This window comes from Brienomyrus brachyistius, chromosome 5, assembly GCF_023856365.1.
Source record: "Brienomyrus brachyistius isolate T26 chromosome 5, BBRACH_0.4, whole genome shotgun sequence".
NCBI lineage: Eukaryota > Metazoa > Chordata > Actinopteri > Osteoglossiformes > Mormyridae > Brienomyrus > Brienomyrus brachyistius.
In genome coordinates, this window is record NC_064537.1 from 18,188,413 (window position 1) to 18,206,829 (window position 18,417).

An 18,417-nucleotide genomic window follows, 5' to 3' on the forward strand; every position below is an offset into this window, starting at 1 on the left:
TAAGGAGGGATCCAAATACATTTGAATAGGATTAGGAGAATTATACCAATAACCCCGAAAAATGCGATTTTTGGTTACTTTCGGTTTCAATCGGGGCGGTGACCGATAGATGACATCAGTAACATTTGACCGGTCATAGTTCAGCTGTCATGGGTTTTAGGGAACATGTAAGGAAGTACAGCACTTTGCACATTTCGGGGATCTGCAGTCACCCAGACAATGAATCGTAAACCATTCATAATTAACGCATTTATATATTCATAGGGAGATAAGGGAACGATGTGGCATTTCTAAACGGAACTTGCTAGAAAACGGAAGTCTGATCGATCATTTAAGTGGCTAAATCTTGTTTATCTTTTAAATAAAAAATGCTAAAAATACGACCAAGCAGACTTTGCGGTTATGTTGCTTTAACTTCATTATTTGCGATCATCTTAATTGCGGCGGGACACAATACCGGTAGGTTATGCCATGCACATCTTTGTTAAATGTAGTCACAACTAGCTTCAATAAGGCGTACTGCTGCAGTATCATTTAAATAAATTGTGCCAAGTTTAATACGGTTACTCCTGGCCTTTGTAAATTGTACCTACATAATATATAATTAAGGTATTCAGCCCTCCATCTTCTAACGGCTCGTCCTGCTCAGGGTGGGCGCCCTGGAAACTATCCCGGGCAGCACAAGGCACAAGGCTGCAGTACACGTTGGACAGGATGATGGTGGCAATAATGCAACAATTACATTTATATGCAATACGCATTTAATCACAAACCATGTTTTATTTGTACAAAAACGTTATATTTCACAATAGAAATGATTATGAACTTTGAAGGGAAACAAAACCAATATGCCTTGATGTAGATGAAAAATAATTATTGAATGATAAACACGGAGAGCGGTATAGAGTATGTAATGAAGCCTGGATTTCAGTGGGCCGGTACCGCCTTCCTGTGGCCGTGCTTGTGATTGCATCCCTTGTGGTGGCAGAGCTTCTCCGAGATCCTCGTCTGCTGCCAAGTGTGACTGCGGCCGTCATTCTGTGTGGGGTGACGATCACCTGGAGAGACATCAGATGGAGAGCGAAGAGAGAAAGCAGGACGGCCTCCGCCCTCATCTTTACCTTTTTCGCCAGGATAATGATAGGATGGCTTGGAAAACGACAAAGGAATAGGCTGGAGGCAGACACGCTGGACGTCCGGCGAGTGCAGGAGGAAACTTTGCTGAAACGCCTGCACAAGACTGCTAACACGGACTATGGGCGGCAATATGATTTTAAATCTATTAAAGGTAAATCGCAGAAAACTTTATCCACAGTTACAGGGGGATACTTTAAAGACTTTCAAAGATATGTCTGTGAACAATTTGCTTGAGACTGCCAATTAAATAACTCCCCTTATGTTTAAAACATGAAAGCACCTTTCAAAACAGGTTTCAGATGCACTGCTGTTTTGCCGCCAGACGATGGCCCTCTAACATAGAGTTAGTATTTTAAAATGGGACACTTTCTGAAAAATTGCTCGCTGGAAAAATTTTACAGAATCATCTCAGTGTCTGGAATCCCAACTTGATACCATTCTCACTACATTAATGCCCCTTGTACACTATATAGAAGAGCAAATAAAGTATTACTAAACATATATTAACTGCCCCGGGACACAGTAGGATAAGTGGTTTGGAAAATGGATGGATGGATGGATGGATGGATATATTAACTGCAAAGGTTAACTGTTCCATTTTGACAGTTGTCCCATTTTAACAATATACTCACCCTACGTATTGAAAAGTGATAAACTGTGGTGCCATAAAATGTTAAATCCCTATTGTTCTAAAATGCTGCATTGTATGAGGCCATGCAAGTCGCAATATAAATATGAAATGCCCATTATATTTTGTAGATTGTGAAACTTTTCGCCAGCATCATCCCATTACAGTTTATGACAACTTCCGTGATCTGGTGGAGCAGGTAGCGGCTGGGCGAAGCAGGCTGCTGGTTGCAGAGAAGCCGCATCTCCTGGTCATGACGTCAGGCATATCTGGGCAGTGCTGTATGCTCCCACGCATGAAGGATACTAACACCGATCTGTTTCTGCAGGTCGGTAAAGGGGCGGGGGACGGTTCCCGGCAAAACTGTAATGTCTGTTCCCCCTTGAAACACCCAAATGACAGAACTGCAAATAAGAGAGCACACTCAGTGCGTCTGCTGCCGATGTTCACCTTGAACTGTCTATTAGCCGCTTGCAAGGGAATTTCTTTTGTACATCAAGTACACTGGAAGGTGGGCAGTAATATTAAGTAGAAATGCAGGGAAACGTCCATCTCAAAAAGTATGGGAAAGAAAATACAGTACATTAAACCAATGGCTGCATATAGTTGCATATTGCTCTTACTAGTATCTGTTTTCTGAATTTTAACTGCTGTTAGGCAGCTTGTTAGATAATATTAAAATTTATACTGAAGTATATCTAGATCAGGGGTCTGCAACTGGCTTCTGATGAGCCACACCTGCTCCTGGCATGTTCCTTCAGAACAGGTGTGGCTCATCAGAAGCCGGGTAGGATAGAAAACCTACTGGATACTAGCTCTCCAGGACCCGAGTTGGAGACCCCTGATCTTGATGGATGTATTTAATGAACCTGTCAGGAGTTTTGGTCTCTCTCTCCTCAGGGGGTCGTGGTATGTCTAGACACCATAAAGAGGTTTTTCCCGGCCAGTGAAGTCCTGCAGCGCACCGTTGGGTTCTTCTACGATTCGAGCTCTGGTTTTTCAGGGGCAGACATTCCCATCAGGTCAAACGTCTCCATCCTGGCCTCTTCCTGCTCTACCTTGCTCCTCCACTTGCTGAGCATCTACACCACACCTGCACCAGTCTTGCAAGTGCGCAGCAAGCGAGACGCACTCTACCTGCACCTGCTCTTTGCCTTGAGGGACCCTGCATTGGGCGCACTGGAGTCTGACTTCGCCTCTGAGATCTTTGATGCCTTCAGTAGCTTGCAGGTACAAGGGGACTCGCTGATGAGTGTGACTGTATCCGGTTGTCTGTTTTTACATTTGGATTGTTGCCACTGGAAGTCACAGGAAGGTTGACTGTCAGTAGAAAGCAGAAATCCACGCTGCAGATAACCGAGGGTTTTGGGAGGGCACGGGTACAGAGGCATTCAAAAAGCTATAACCACTGTAAATACGATGCTAGATGCTTTGTTGACGCAGTTATAAAATGAAGGCCATTTCAAAATTGCTGAATAAGGGTTGATCAAGATTGAGACGCGAGCTTTTTTGTGTAAAGAGGAACTTATTAATTTAATTATCATGAGGAAGGAATGGTACATGATGTTTGCATGTAGTTAGCATGTTGTATGTTGTATGTTGCACTTGCTAAATTGCCCGTAGGTGTGCATGTGTGAGTGAATGGTGTGTGAGTGTGCCCTGCGATGGGCTGGCCCCCCATCCTGGGTTGTTCCCTGCCTCATGCCCATTGCTTCCGGGATAGGCTCCGGACCCCCCGCGACCCAGTAGGATAAGCGGTTTGGAAAATAGATGGATGGATGGATTAAAAAACTCCAGCTATATAAAATTTAGTTTGTTGTACCTTCTCAGAAGTGTAAATAGGAATTACTGTATATTAATGGTATTGGGGACTGAAAGACAACCAGAAAGAAAAAAAAAAGAACATATTTTCTAAATATGAATACCAAACATGAACAGAGACTTCCACAAAAAGTGGTTTGTGGCTTACAAGATATTACAGATGTTATATAACGGTTTGCTTTAGACCAAGGGAGTTTCTAGCTATTGAAAAGGTCAGGGGGTAAGTCAAGATTACCCAGGGTGTGACTTTTTTGTTCTTTTTTTTGAAGAAAGATTCGCATGGGGGCCAAAAATACTCAGAGCTCAAATTAAAATACTCAGGGCTATAGCCCCCGTCTGATCGGACCTAATGACACTCATGCTTTAGAGAGTAGAACATGCTAGTAGGATAACTTCCCCTTTAGCTGTAATGTAACTCATAAGAAATTTGAAGATACAGTGTGAGGACTTTAGCTTGCCCGTGTAAAATGGGCTATCACCAAAAAGGTGTTAAAATTGAATTCCTCCTGGGACTGATAGTGGCGGAGGGAGCTGAACATACCTGAGATGGTAAGAGATGGTGCACTTCTTCCTCCAGGAACGTTGGCAGGAGCTGGTGGAGGACGTAGAGCTGGGCCGGGTCAGTCCCCAGCTGGACCTCGAGCATGGAACGCGGAAAACTCTGGAAGGGCTGGTTCGGCCAGACCCGGAGCGTGCCGCCCATCTTAGGGCGGAGTTTGGGAAGGGCTTCCTGGGCATAGCCCTGAGACTGTGGCCTCGACTCAACCTCGTTCTGGCTGTGGACTCCGGCTCCGACCAGATTCACGGGGAGCTGCTGAGGCGGCACTACTGCGAGGGTGTGCCCTTCTACTCCCCCGTTTATGCTGCCGCTGAAGGTACGAGCTCCCACACTGCCCTGCAGTGCAGCAGTGTGCTGGATTAGGAGACACTCAGAGACGTTTTACTCTCTCACCAAAACAGCGCGAGTAGCAGTGATGCTTAAGAAGCGTTACATCACAACCTACACATTTATTATTATGTTATTATGTTATTCATTGTGTTATTTATTAACACAATTACATGCAGATTCAAGGGTTTTATTTGTCACGTTCAGAGTATACAGTGAGACTATAACCTGCAGTGGAGTGTATGTGAATTAAAGTGTCAGTCAGACGTTTCTTCCTCTTAGGGAGTTTTTCCTTGCCACCGTTGCCTTTGGCTTACTCACTGGGGGGTCTTTACGTGGCAGAAATGTAAAGCGCATTGAGACAATGTAATGTTGTGATAATGCGCTATATAAATAAAATTGCATTGCATTGCATTGCATTATGTAGTCTGAAGGCTTCAGAGTAGAAGCTCATTTTGAGCCTCTCAGTTTTCGCTTACCAGACCTCAGCTCGGTGCAGAGGTTTGTTGTATGGGTGGGGTGTCCCTGTAGATTTTGGCAGCTCGGCTCCTGCATTTTCGGAGGTAAATGTCTTGCAGGGAGGGTCTTGGTGACACGGTCAGCTGAACCTACCACCCTCTGGGGAGCTTTGCAGTCCAGGGCAGAGCAGTTACCAAACCAGGCTGTGCTTCCCATGGTGGGGATGGTCTCTAATGCTCCCAAGTAGAAGGTCCTAAGAATGACTGGTGAGACCTTGAACCTCCTCAGCTGCCTAAGATGCTACAGTCGATGCTGAGAGTCTGTACATGATTCGGCCAGGTGAGGTCATCAGAGATATAGAGCCTGAGATATATGATGAGGTGTTGGCTGGAATGATCTCATTCAACTGACACAGAGTGGCCTTTTATCCTGGTTTATATGGGATTGTTTTCAAAGAGCAAGCGTAGTAAACTGCATAAGATTTGGGGGATTTTGGGGTATGTTTTCTGGGTCAACAGGAGGCATCTTTGAGTTAAGCTTAGTCCTATGTTAGCTTTCTGTTCCTATCTCTTATGTTAAACAGGTCAGTGCCAACCCCTGTCTTAAATCAGCCATAAAATACCCTCAAAACATTGATTTATCATCCAATTTGTTTCTTATCTCTTGGTTACCTTGTTAACCTTCCTTATCCATGAAAAGATTGCTTTTAATATTTTTTGTGGACCTTTCTGGACCTTTTTTGACAGCATGCCTCTCGTTTTCAATAAAAAAATAATGGTAAAATAAGCCTCAAGAGAATCATATAAATAAACTGAATTGGTCTTATCTTGCCTTACATGTTATGGGCCTGCCTTACCTAGTGGAAAAAAAATGTATTTTGTTTATAGAGGTTCCTGACAAAGTGAAAAAGCCTTGATGCAGTACACAAATTTTTGTGATGCTTTTATACATTTTAAATTTACAAACGGTTCGGTGCCGACCCGAACACGATAGCAAGTCAGTTCCCTGTACCTTTCTGGGAAAAAGATAAATGTGCCAAAACATTTTCTTTGTTCAGCTTTTAAATATTTTGTCGTTTTGTCAGGTGTTTTGAAGAATTATATGCTGCAAAATATACTGCAGTATAGTGAGTCTCCTACAGTACTGATAAGTTAAAATGCACCCGTGTGTGTGTGTGTGTGTGTGTGTGTGTGTGTGTGTGTGTGGGGGGGGGGGGGGGGGGGGGGGGGACCTTTTTGGTCCCCACAAGAGGAAACTGAAATTTATACAAATTTCTGAATGCAAGTAAAAATGCCCAAAAATCTTGTATTCTGTTTGGTTATTTATCGTTAAGGTTAGAACAGGGTTAAGGTTTTCATTGCTGGGGTTACGGTTATGCCTGCAGAAGTGAATGGACGGTTCCCACAAAGATATAGATACAAAAGTGTATGTGTGTGTGTGTGTGTGTGTGTGTGTGTGTGTTTCTATTTACCACATTACTGAGGACCAAATCTAGTCCCCACAATGTAAATTTAAAAGTAAAAAAAATACTAAAATCGCTAAACGTCTCATATTTTGTTGGGTTACTTGTGTTGGGGTTGGGTTTAGTGTTGTCATAGTTAGGGTTAGGGTTATGCCCATAGAAATGGATGGAGAGTCCTCACAAAGATATAAATACCTAACGTGTGTGTGTGTGTGTGTGTGTGTGTGTGTGTGTGTGTGTATCCCCACCTCTCTCTTTCCATTCAGGCCTGATTGGCGTGAACATATGCCCAGAGAAGGAGCCGCGGCAGTACCTGCTGTGCCCGAGATCCATGTTCTGTGAGTTTGTCCCCGAGGCCAATGTGGAGGAGCAGCAGCCGCCCGCATTGACTATGGAGCAGGTGCAGCAGGGCCAGTGCTACGAGCTGGTGGTTACCAACGCATCCGGCCTGTTCAGGTGTGCCCACGTAGGAATGATGGGCCATTGTCATTGTATTTTACCTGTACTGAGCTTGTTCAGCGTATTAGTAACCAGTAACCAGTAACCAGTGCTGTGGTGTCATACAGGATGTTCTGTTTGGCCACTAGATGTCAGTTCTGGGTCATCCTAGATATTCACTATGACCTGAAATCTTTAAATTGGAGCTAGATAAGATTTTAACAACTCTGAGCTGTTAGTTAAGTTCTCCCCAAATGAGCTTAATGGGCCGAATGGCCTCCTCTCGTTTGTAAGTTTCTTATGTTCTTAAAACAGAGACAATGAGATGGATACATGCATTCAGTGTGTATCTCGCCTGATAATGTTAAATATTATTTTTTTTATGATGGTTGCTCTGTGTTACTCTGACAGTGATGAGAATTCCTATGGTTCCTTTTTCGAGATATCGAATTGGAGATGTGCTGAGGATCACTGGATTCCACAATCAGTGTCCTGTGGTGGAAATCCAGTACAGGTATTCGCTGCTTTGTGAACCTATGATGGAACCTATTTTCCATTCTACAAACACTTTTCGAACAGATTTGTTTCTCTCAAGTAGAATCTTAATAGCTGTCAAATAATATCCCTGTAGGGGCGGCATGGTGGTGCAGTGGTTAGCACTGTTGCCTCACACCTCTGGGACCCGGGTTCGAGTCTCCGTCTGGGTCACATGTGTGTGGAGTTTGCATGTTCTCCCCATGTCGTCGTGGGGTTTCCTCCAGGTACTCCAGTTCCCCCCCCCCCCCCCCCCCACAGTCCAAAAACATGCTAAGGCTAATTGGAGTTGCTAAATTGCCCGTAGGTGTGCATGCGTGAGTGAATGGTGTGTGAATGGATAGATAGCAGCCCTGTGCAGTTGCTCACTACCTTAACCAAAAATTGTGAGTCAATAGGCTAGTGTGGTTGATCAGCTGGATAAAAGCCAGACTACACAGAATGTATAAAAACGAAAGCTTCAAAGATTAAAAAAATCATGATACCCTTTGAGGCTTGCCACTGATATATGTCTAACCTCAGTCGAAGATTTGAAATAACATTTGAGTTTTTTGTTTAATTGCATTTAAATTCCTGATATAAGGAATGCTGGAATTGCTGACATAATAATCAACTTTCCGTTTCCTGGAAAAGGCTCTGAGGTCACCATGACCGTCTACTGGATAAAGGGTCATGGAAGATGGTTAGTTAATATATGTGGCTCAGTCTGCCAAATTGAGACTTCAAGTTTTGTGTCAGGCGGGGGCAGATGCTGAATGTGCGAGGTGAGAACATTTCTGAGGCCGTGTTCCTGGGATCCCTGAAGCGGGCTGTCAGCCAATGGCCTGGGGCAGAGCTTCTGGACTACTGCTGTGCGGAGAGTAGCATTCTGGGTAAGTTGTTACCTATTGAATTGACACTCGGGGCTCGCCAGTGCGCTTTAAAGGGGCAGGTCACCCCAAACCTGAAAACCAATATGTTTTACAGGTACTTTAGTGCTGTCTCTTCAGTGTGTAGGAACTTATCTACCAAACTTCGTAGTGAGCAGTTTAATATAATAACAATTTTTTCCTACCGAACTGCACACACCATTCATATCACGGCGCAGAAGATACGGGCACAAGCGCGCCGGCGATATCTTCTACACAGTGATAAGATTGGTGTGTGGAGTTTGGTAGAGAAAAATAGTTCTTATATTAAACTGCTCACTACAAAGCCTGTGGATTATCTTGAGTGACTGGGTCATGATTTCTGGTAAGAGACATTGCTGTTGAATCAAATGCATTTTTTCTGGCTCTTTAATCACCGGAGAAAGAATGTCATTCACTCCCATTACATTCGAGAAGGCTGACATTTCTATGGCTAATGTCTCCAAAACTAGGCAACTCTCAGCAGAACAACCTAGACGGATGGACAGCACTAAAACCGCTCTAAAATATGTCTTTTTCAGTTTTGGGGTGAACTGCCCTTTTAACCTCATGATCAGTCTTAGCCATCGCCTGTTTTAATACTTTACAAATATAACTAATTGAAAGTAACTGCGAGGCTGTTTATCTTGTCACTGGTGTGTCATGCGCTTACAGGACAGACCTCAGGGGGTTCAGATCCCCATTATCAAGTGTTTCTGGAGCTGAGAGGAGTGAGGAACCTGACCGAGCAGCAGCGCTACAAGGTGAGAAGCCTGCAGGCCTCGGGCTAATCAGCCTTTCCAAAATGAATCGCTTGCAATTTTACATCTTTCAAGTTATGTTTTTGCGTTATATCTATGGCTAAAAGTCAGAAGAATATCCCAAGTTGCATTAATGACTGCTAATTTCAGCTACTTTGGTTACTATGTGGATTCATTAAAATACGGACTGTAAAGAATTTTAGCGGTTCCTGTAATTATAATGGCCTAATGAGGCAAGAGCGGAGTATTCTAGCATGTGCACAAGTCATTAGAAGTTCTAGTACAGGGGTGGGCAGTTTTATCCGCAAAGGGCCGGAGTGTATGCAGGTATTTGGGATAACTTTTAGGTCAGCTGTTCAGATCCAGGTGTGAGGACTTTTCAGCCAATCAGTCCTCTAATTAGTAATCTAATTAGGCAGTTCCAGCGAACAAATCACATACCCAACAGCCCTTTCTGGATAAGACTGCCCACCCCTGTTCTAGTAGAACTTGTTCCTGGAGACAAACTATAAGTCTAGACACAGATGCACCCAACACTCAAGCTGAAGTTATGTCATTATAACAAAACAGTGTGACTTTCCTTTCTACTCTAGCCGAAGTCACACCACCCCACCTGACCAATAAAAGGCAGCACATCACTGACCATCTGCTGGTCAGTCTCTGAAAATAACACAATGTAGCCTCAGCTCTTCTGCCTGACCCTGTTAACTCTGCTGCTCCTCTGGTGCTTTCAGTGCACCTCCTGTTTTGGAAGGCATGCTTAGCATCGGCCTGTTCCGGAATTTTTTGCCGTTGACACAAGTCGTTGCTCTGCGAGATATGCAGAAGGGTGTCTTTGGAAGAGTGGCAGAGACAAGCCTGGGTGATGCATGAAATCTAAAACAACATTATTGTTGCTGTCTTTCATACACCTCTTGTCACAATAGCACCTCCATGTATTCTGTTACCTTATTCTAACTCAAACACCCCACAATTAACCAAAGCCATCCAAGTCTCCAAAAGGGCATGTCCTCTTGCAAAAACATGCTTGAGTAATGAAAAACTGCCTTAATGTGCTTTGAAAGTCCCCAATGGATGATGTATTTGCTTAATTGGCAGAGAGATTCACTAGAGCTACACTTCCTGCAGTAGCTGCCATCTCCATTAATCTTAAACCGAGAAAAATTTAGTGTATTTAGGGCAGTGCGATCAGTCTGATCGCCAGGGCGACCAAAACTTACAGAGCTGGAGGTAAGATATGTGTAGTTATTAAAAGTAAAAGAAATGGCGAGGAAAAGAGAATAGTGTTTTATTTACGTAGCTTACTGCCATCTCTTCCATCTAATTTACCGATGACTTTTGTTATTTTAATCTTGACCTTATTTTTGCCCTGTGCATATAAAAATGTCTTACACACAAAACCACATAATACGTGATGCACTATTAAGGTTCAGTTGAGTTATAGGGAGGACGGGATGCTCTATGTTTACCATCTTTGACTTCATGGCTGCTGCTGTAATAACTGATTTCCCTTCAGGCTGCCAGTCTCTGGGGCCGACTGGGTTTTGCACATTAAAGGGTGACAGACGGACAGGAAGGCAGAGAGGCTTTTAAGAGCTGTAGATTGAGTGAATAATTTCTGAGGATACATTATGCATGAACTTGTTGGGGTGGGTGGGGGGAGGTCCCTCCACCCGTCCCAAGATCACCTCATCCTGTTGCAAACCTCTCTCTCTCTCTTTCATTCACACAGCTTGACCACTGTCTCCAAGAAGACTCAGCCGTCTATAAATCGTTCAGGTTCAAAGGCAGCATCGGGCCAATGAGGGTGCAGCTGGTTGGCAGAGGTGCGTTTCTGGAGCTACGCAGCAGCTTGTCAGCACTCTCTCCCGCCACCTTTAAAATGCCGCGAGTGTTACGCAGTAAGGAATGTGCTGACTTCCTACTGCGAAGGACCATCTCCTAAGCACCACTGAAAGGATGGAATTCTGGGAAAGGACTTCGTCTTAACACTTAACACTTTGCTGTAAGCAACACTGTGTAGAGTGTAAACTTCTTCCCTATTGTGACACCTTGTGTTTATCTTTTTAGACCACTGATATTCCCTTTATCTGGGGGGGTACAGAGTAAGTGGCTGCAGCACAGGCTCGCATTATTGACTTTGTTGATGGCAGTGACCAAAATGACAATAATGACAATTCCAGTATTTTCACAACAGTCCTCATCTGTTTTTCCGCTGCCGTGCCCAGCCAGATCGAACCAAGCCACAAATATTTCTTTTTCCATCACCTTCATCAGAGAGGTTGGGGGGGGGCATTGACTGTAAACCACTCATTAATTTAAAACAATATTTAAAAATAGATGGTTACGGCTGACCTAGCGCTAACTAATCATAGTATAATATGGGAATAGCATCAAGTAAAAGCAGCAATGAACAAGAAAAACATAATCCTCAGTTATATTTATAGGTATTAGCTAATTAACAAATGGGTCAATTAATCTGTTTCCTGGAGTTACCTTGACTAGTCCAGTGTTTTTATTCCACAATGTGATCCTCAGATCCCCTTTTTTGATCGACTATGCAAATGCTCTAAAAAGTGGTAAATGAACAAATCTCACATCATACTCCCAGACCTCGTTTTCTTGGGCTGTTTGGAGTCACCCTTAAGGTTACCTTTAATTCAACTGACATTTAGAGAAGTTTAATGTAGGAGGCTGGTGCCAGACTGCTGTAAGCAGCACAACCCTTTGTGGCCTCCAGCCGTTCTGCATCCACGGCCACCCAACGGCCTGCAAGGTCACGTGCTGCCGAAAACGGTTCCACTGTGATCTGCCAGCAGCCAAAGGTCCAAAGCGTGCATTTGCTAAAGGTCAGACCCATGTAATACTTCAATGTAGATTCAGGGTAGGTGTAGGGCATTGAGGTTTCTATAGATTCCACTTCATTCTGCATGGGTTCAGTACCACTGTCTCCTCCAGAAGAAGCGTGAACAGCTCTGGACTTCCCAGGTTCACCTGTCTCAGGTAGGACCGACGTGCAAAGATGCGGCGCTGGGTGGGTATAATGTGCAAATGAATTGGATGTGGAAAGTTTGATTTCTCCTTTAATATAAAGTCTCCCTTTTTGTTTAATATTATAAGTGCATTCATCCTGGTCTCCTGTGCCTTGTTGGTAACAGCAATTACTTGTTCTTTACGTGTTTTGTCTGATTATTATTATGTTTTTCATAAGTTATTAAAATATCTAATATGTGCTGAGCGTAATAAATGTTTGAAGAGTGTGACATTTTCCATTGAAACTAGTTTTAGCAAATGGCAAAGGAAAAGGCCTGAGGAAGCGGATTGTTCCAGATGAGCGCTGTGTCAAAGGCAGGATGTGGGGGTGTCCTCAGAGACTCGGGGGGTGGGGGTGAGGGGGTTTGCCACGGAACATCCATGCTAACTCATAGCAGCAGGTAACCGTAAGGCAAATAAACAGGAACGGTTTCTCGTACGTCCCCCCTAAATATAACCATCTGGTCTTGGTACTGTATGTTGCAGGACATTTTCCCGGTAAAGACTAGGATTTGTGAGCATGGTCACCCATGAGAATTTCATAGCCGTCTCACTTACTGTAAGCTAGTTAAACTCACCAAACATGGCAGCCACATTAGCGAGATATGGCAAAAACAAATCCGAGGTAGTTACTTTTTACTTCTAGCATTTCGTTTCACGAAGAGTCTTCCAAGGTAATTAAGTGCGCTACCTTCTCACAAATTATTGGGTGGGACCTCGAATTCCAGAGCCGATTTTTAATCCCATTCCAGCCCTGGTCCAGGGAATATACTGTGATTCTGACAGCATTTAGTTTACTGTACACCCCTTTTTGGCAATGAGAAAGAATGAAAGCTAAAAATGGACATGCCAGCAAGACCACAAACTGATCAATCGCGGTTTGAACTCATTTTGTTTCAGTGTTGAATAAATAATCCACTCCAGATAGTTGATACAACCTTAACATGCAGGTGGCAATAAAAGTGAACGAAAATAGCTCATATTGATGTATTATTAATAAATTATCCATTCCTCTCAAGTGGGGACATTATGCAAAGAGCACGATTTATTATTCATTTATTAGGTTCACGACCGAACTGTGAACATCAGGGTTTCGATGCTTTGCTATAGTGACCACGCGTACAAAAGAATTTATACGGTGCAAAAGGGTGCATTAAATTGTTTACGGTAGGCTACTGATCCCGCAGTTAATCGAAATAAAATGCTATTCAAAATGTTTTTCAAATAGTAAAGCGTGACAAATGCTATTATTTACTAAAATGTTACTATTTACTAAGCATCGTGCTTAAAATAGACTACAAACAGTGTCGCGGAAATAAAAAAAAAAGTTTCTAAAGTGATCACAAATTTACTGATCTGTCACAGCGAATCTCAGATATTGCCAGGCAATTAATAATTTACTTATAATGTTCTAGTCAGTCATGTTAAGCGGATGAGCAATGCAAAATAAATCGATTTCTTTGCAATGTTCTTGAGCCTTACTAACTAAATCGTTTCTCTACAACATAAAACTGCTTCAAAATAAATAGTAGCTTATGTTGGGCTTAGTCTAGTGATATACTCTTGTTCCAACTTTATAGCAGTCGTCACGCTAGACTATGCAAAGACAAACTAGTTCAGAGCTCGGTTTTTTTTACTATTATTTTTTTTTAACCTACCAAATCGACCGCTAGGTGGAGCAAATCACACCTGGAGACTTCCCCGTGGGGCAGTGATAGGTGTAATGAATATAAATATCCTGTAAATAACATTTCTGAAGTAATCTGCTTGGTTGCCGCCTAATATAAGTAGTTATGCATATAAGTTAATACGTATTTAAATCTGAACATATGTATGTGATCAATAAAACGAAACAACGATTGCTCAATTTGGCGTACGATCGATTTGTTAATTTTATAACGGCTGCCTGAGGCGTTTATGTAACTTGGTATCTAATGCGATGTGTGCGAACAAACGGAGAAGCTCTCAGCGTGTAAAAGCAGAGAGATCAGTGTGTGTGGTACACAGTGAGGGGGCGTGGGGGGGGGGGGGGGGGGAAGGGGCAGGCATTTGAGGAGAGCATTGTCAAGCGCTGCATCCCGGGCGGGCAAGCACGTGTGACAGCGCCCCTGCAAAGCGCCTGAGCGGCATTACGGACGTCAAAATGTCAATCGCGCAAAAGCGAAAGTTATACAGACCCAGCACATCTTTTCAGGGGCTCCGTCAGCGTCGCTGAGTCACTGCATTTTCCTCCTTATTACCAGAAGTTGAAAGATCACAGAAAAGACACGATCTGCTCAGTTTGACATTAGGATCTACCAAGCATCGCCGGTGGCTGACCGGTGTATTTCACCTGATCGGATATTTGCGCTTGGCTTTTTCAAATCTTTTCCTCTTTTAATTCAAGTAGTTATTAATCATCAGCCTGTGGTAGCATGTTGGACGACGCTGTATTTTTATCCTGTGTTCTACTGGGATGATGGAAGAGATACAGGCTGATCGAACTGGATCGGGACAAGCGCTAAATGCGACTTTGGTGCCTCCAACGACAGAAACTGAGGGGCTGACGCAAAACGGCGGTGCGCTTCCTCCATCCAGCGCCCAGGCTTTTGTGGATGTTGCCGCATCGCCGGCTGTAGTGGCGGCTGCTGAGGCTTTGCACGCCGGCAGAAGGTGCAGGGAACATGGGAGTCCCAGGACCGGCCACAGCAGCCGGGAGTGCTCCGGCGAGAGGAATCTGGGAAGCGTCAGCGCACCGTGCGGGATCATGAAGGTCGGTATGCCTAAAATATTATGTGGTGGGGTGAAACAAAGGAAATAACCATGATTAAATAACTGTTATAGTCCATCGAAACAGCTACATCTGGACAAACTCCCTTTTTATCGCAGTAGTGAATGGAGCGGTAACATTTTAACACGTATGCGCGCAGACTTAACAGCGTGTTCATATTGAACCATACAGCTTCAAAGTGCGCTTACAATTGTCAACACATGTAATCACCAAGGTTTTTTTTTTTGCCCTTTTCCACCGGGAAATGAGACATTATTACGCTGTTATCCAGTTCATCATGCAATTAGATGATATCGAGGAGAAATTTCCTTAATTTATTGTTTTGTTTTATTAGTTTAGTTTCGTTTTTGTAGATTAGATTAATTCAAGTTCAGTGGTGGCAACCTTTTTTTTGGTATCTCCAAAGCTTTATCATTCATGTTCTCTATATATTTATATAAGGAAGTCCGTATGTGTACTTCTATATGCTTTGCGCTACTTGTGCAGTGGCTTCGTTTACTATGTCCCAGTGTGCCGCAGAATATCGAGAGGTGGCTTCAGATTCTTGGGTCTAACAATAATGTTCAAGCCTTATTATATAGATTAAACTTAATTGTACATTTTAAAACCAAAAAGCATAATATCCTATTTAAAATAAGATTAGTTGTTAGGCGGATAGGAAGTTGAATAACGATTTTAATAAAAACAACTATTATCATTCTACAGTATTAATATAGCTAATATATATATATATTATATCATTTAGTATATATAATATATAACATTTAGTATATATATATATATATATATATATATATATATATATATATATATATATATATATATATATATATATATATATATATATATATACTAAATGATTCATTTATAATGTATTGAATGCAGGGGGTAGAAAATATATTATTTTGTTCTATTATCAGTAGAAATACAGTCCCAAATTAACTCCCAGGTCACAGTTAAAACAGCCAGTTGTACGCTCATAGATATGGATTAGCTGTTGGTATGGGAATAATCCCATTTACTGTACAGTTTTGGTTTGTGTCTCGTGTGTGTGATACGACCGGGTTTTAAACTTCAGAAAACAAGTCCCCTGCCACACATGACACACATGTAGGTGAGAGCAAGTTTAGCGGCAAACGGCAGCCGCCTGCAGTGACAGTTATGGGGGGGGCTCAAACCAGCAGCCTTTCAATCACAGGCACAGAGGCTTGAGCCACACTGAACAACAATGATTGAATTACAGTTCAGCTTTTAAGTTTTATACGGTTATGATATGTAAAATGCTTCCTTGCCTAGGTCCAGTAAGTGTCACTGCAGGGGAGAGTTATGGCGAGAGGGCTGGTGGGCGGGGCTTACAGGAATCTCGGTGGCCGATGTGAGCCGCGAGCTGCTGTTTGAGGAACCACTGGTGACAAAGAGAGTGCTCAGCAAAGCCACAGGTGGCCGGGCAGAAACCATACTCCACAACCACTGGACTGACCGGACTATAATGGGACATTTATTAGCGTTAATCTCCTCTGCTGGTACTGATGAGAGGCGTGGCATGTCTTCTGTGACGAGGGGGTAGCTGGAGAAGGCAGAAGGCTTGTGAGTTGTTTCCTGGAGATTCACACGTTTTTATTACTTCTTGTTTTCCTGTTCTGTCCCTTGAAACCATGTTTGTAGTTGGGAGCTTTTAAAGCCGCATCCTGACCTTTGATTTTAGCAGAGATCCTCAGGGGAATCACTGCGAGTTTTTGTTCTGTGGTATTTGTATGTCTGCCATTTACAGATCGTCCCAGCATGGCACAGCATGTGAGAGCAGCCGTGCGTGCTGGACCTGGAAAGGGACGCATTTAGTAAGTTTGAGAGCTACAGATACACGCTTAAAATAGCTTATTGATTGTTGGTGTCTTTTCTGTTCTGCCGGTTGGAAGTCAGGTGGGGTGCTGGGAGGTAACCATCCGCCTTGCAGAGCCGACACCAGCTGTAGGCCCGTGGTCCCCTTCTCCTGCTCGGTTACGTAATGTGATTCCAGAACAGCTCCCGCCATGGACTCCCAGTGATGGGATGAGATGCCGAAACAGTGACATGATTCTGTGGCATATGTGAGTCTGCTCCGGGCTTCATTCTTCAATTGTTTTTATCGATGATGGAACGCAAGCAAATCCTAGGTTTCTAAAGGTCAGCTGTCGTGCCACTTCGCCCGGACGCGTCCTTTGAAAGCTCTATCTTTATCCTCATTGGCTCTCTGTCAGACTTTAGCAGGATGCAAACCTCGCTGCCCCCAGTGCCCTGTAGCTGCCTGTCATCATCAGACAATTGTATAGAAGCTTTTTACAACTGGAGTTATTCTGTACCCTGTGACCTTGATGAGGATTACTGGCTAGATGATGGATGGATGTTCGTTTTATAGATAACTTGTGTATACAACTAATATTTCTGTGATTTTATTTTTTGCAATTTTTGATTATGTAGACACAGTTTTGCAGGAGTATTAAGCAATTGCCTTATTTACAGCAGATATGGAATCATTTTTATACATCCATCCATCCATCCATCCATCTATTCTCATCTTCAAGCACTTATCTACCATCGGCTTCTGCTGAGTCTGTTTCAGGACACTCTGATAACAATGCTGGGGGCATCCTGGATGGGATGCCAGTCTATTGCAGGGCACACGCTCCTACATGCAGTCATACATTGGTTCAGTAAACCGCATGCAGGAGGAGACCTGCTCAAACACGCAGCATGCATGCATGCAAGCTATGGAATCATTTCCAGGCTTCAGAATTCTCCACTTTTTTTATTCACCCCAAACAAAATTACAGTCAGTCACCGCGAAGTTGCTTTCTGACAAGACTGTGTGTAAAAATGCACTATGCCAAATTAAACTTGATTGATTGATTTATATTAGACAACAATATTACTGTGATCTAAAGTGGCAAAGCTCTTGTCCTTTGCTCGTTTTCTGCAAAGCAGAACAGTTTGCCAAGAACTCCGAAGCCTTTACAGTTGACAAGCTCTCTGATAAAACATTCTGCTTTCTCGCATTTTCTTGATTCCTGCGTGCTGGGTAATGCGATTCCTTACTATGGAGCATTATCCACAAACGCTGTCACACATGCACTTAAGTTTTCATTAGTTACTGTTATTTGTTGAATATTGTTTATTAAATCAAAAATTCAGCTTTTACAGCATTCAAAATTCAAGTAATGGACATGTTTTTGTAGTATATTAATGTCTGTAATTATTTTAATTATACCATTATCTCATATTTTATAAGCCTACAGTGTTAAGCATTTCACACTTGGCTATAACTAATTATCTAGCTTGCCCTGTGGTTAATCCAGATGCCGTATCTGTGTTTTATCTTAATTGCATTCAATGAAACATCTAATTACTAAGACAGTGCATACTCTGATTAAAGCTTTATAAAAATTATTGTACCATTTTGATTTGTTTTTGCTGCGTCAATTACCAGTAGATGATTTACTGATGTTTATATATGAACTCTAGCATCCTCTTCCGAGCCCTGTGATTGGACGCTTCTCGGCCGCTTTGGGGCAGTGAATCGTCTGGTACTGAAGCCTACTGGCATTGTTGTCCTGACCATTCTGAT

At 42.9% G+C, this 18,417-nt stretch overlaps 2 protein-coding genes across 3 annotated transcripts in view; both read left to right on the forward strand.

The window, feature by feature from the left end:
* The first annotated feature begins 144 nt into the window (after positions 1 to 144).
* ghdc (GH3 domain containing) lies at positions 145 to 12,278 on the forward strand. The gene is made up of 10 exons (XM_049014829.1): positions 145 to 459; positions 989 to 1,288; positions 1,897 to 2,093; positions 2,666 to 2,995; positions 4,164 to 4,461; positions 6,660 to 6,849; positions 7,274 to 7,345; positions 8,104 to 8,237; positions 8,928 to 9,016; positions 10,746 to 12,278. The coding sequence occupies exons 1-10, from the start codon at positions 369 to 371 to the stop codon at positions 10,956 to 10,958; spliced, it is 1,914 nt and encodes a 637-aa protein (XP_048870786.1). The 5' UTR covers positions 145 to 368; the 3' UTR covers positions 10,959 to 12,278.
* Positions 12,279 to 14,096: 1,818 nt separating this feature from the next.
* Positions 14,097 to 18,417, forward strand: part of LOC125742623 (inactive phospholipase C-like protein 2) — a 77,213-nt gene continuing 72,892 nt past the window's right edge. The window contains exon 1 of one of the 2 annotated variants that reach the window (XM_049014803.1): positions 14,097 to 14,798. In XM_049014803.1, coding sequence (XP_048870760.1) covers positions 14,502 to 14,798 — 297 coding nt within the window. In that variant the 5' untranslated portion in view covers positions 14,097 to 14,501. Of the gene's footprint in view, positions 14,799 to 16,412; positions 16,655 to 18,417 lie in introns of those variants that run through there. The other variant, XM_049014805.1, reaches the window with a different exon arrangement.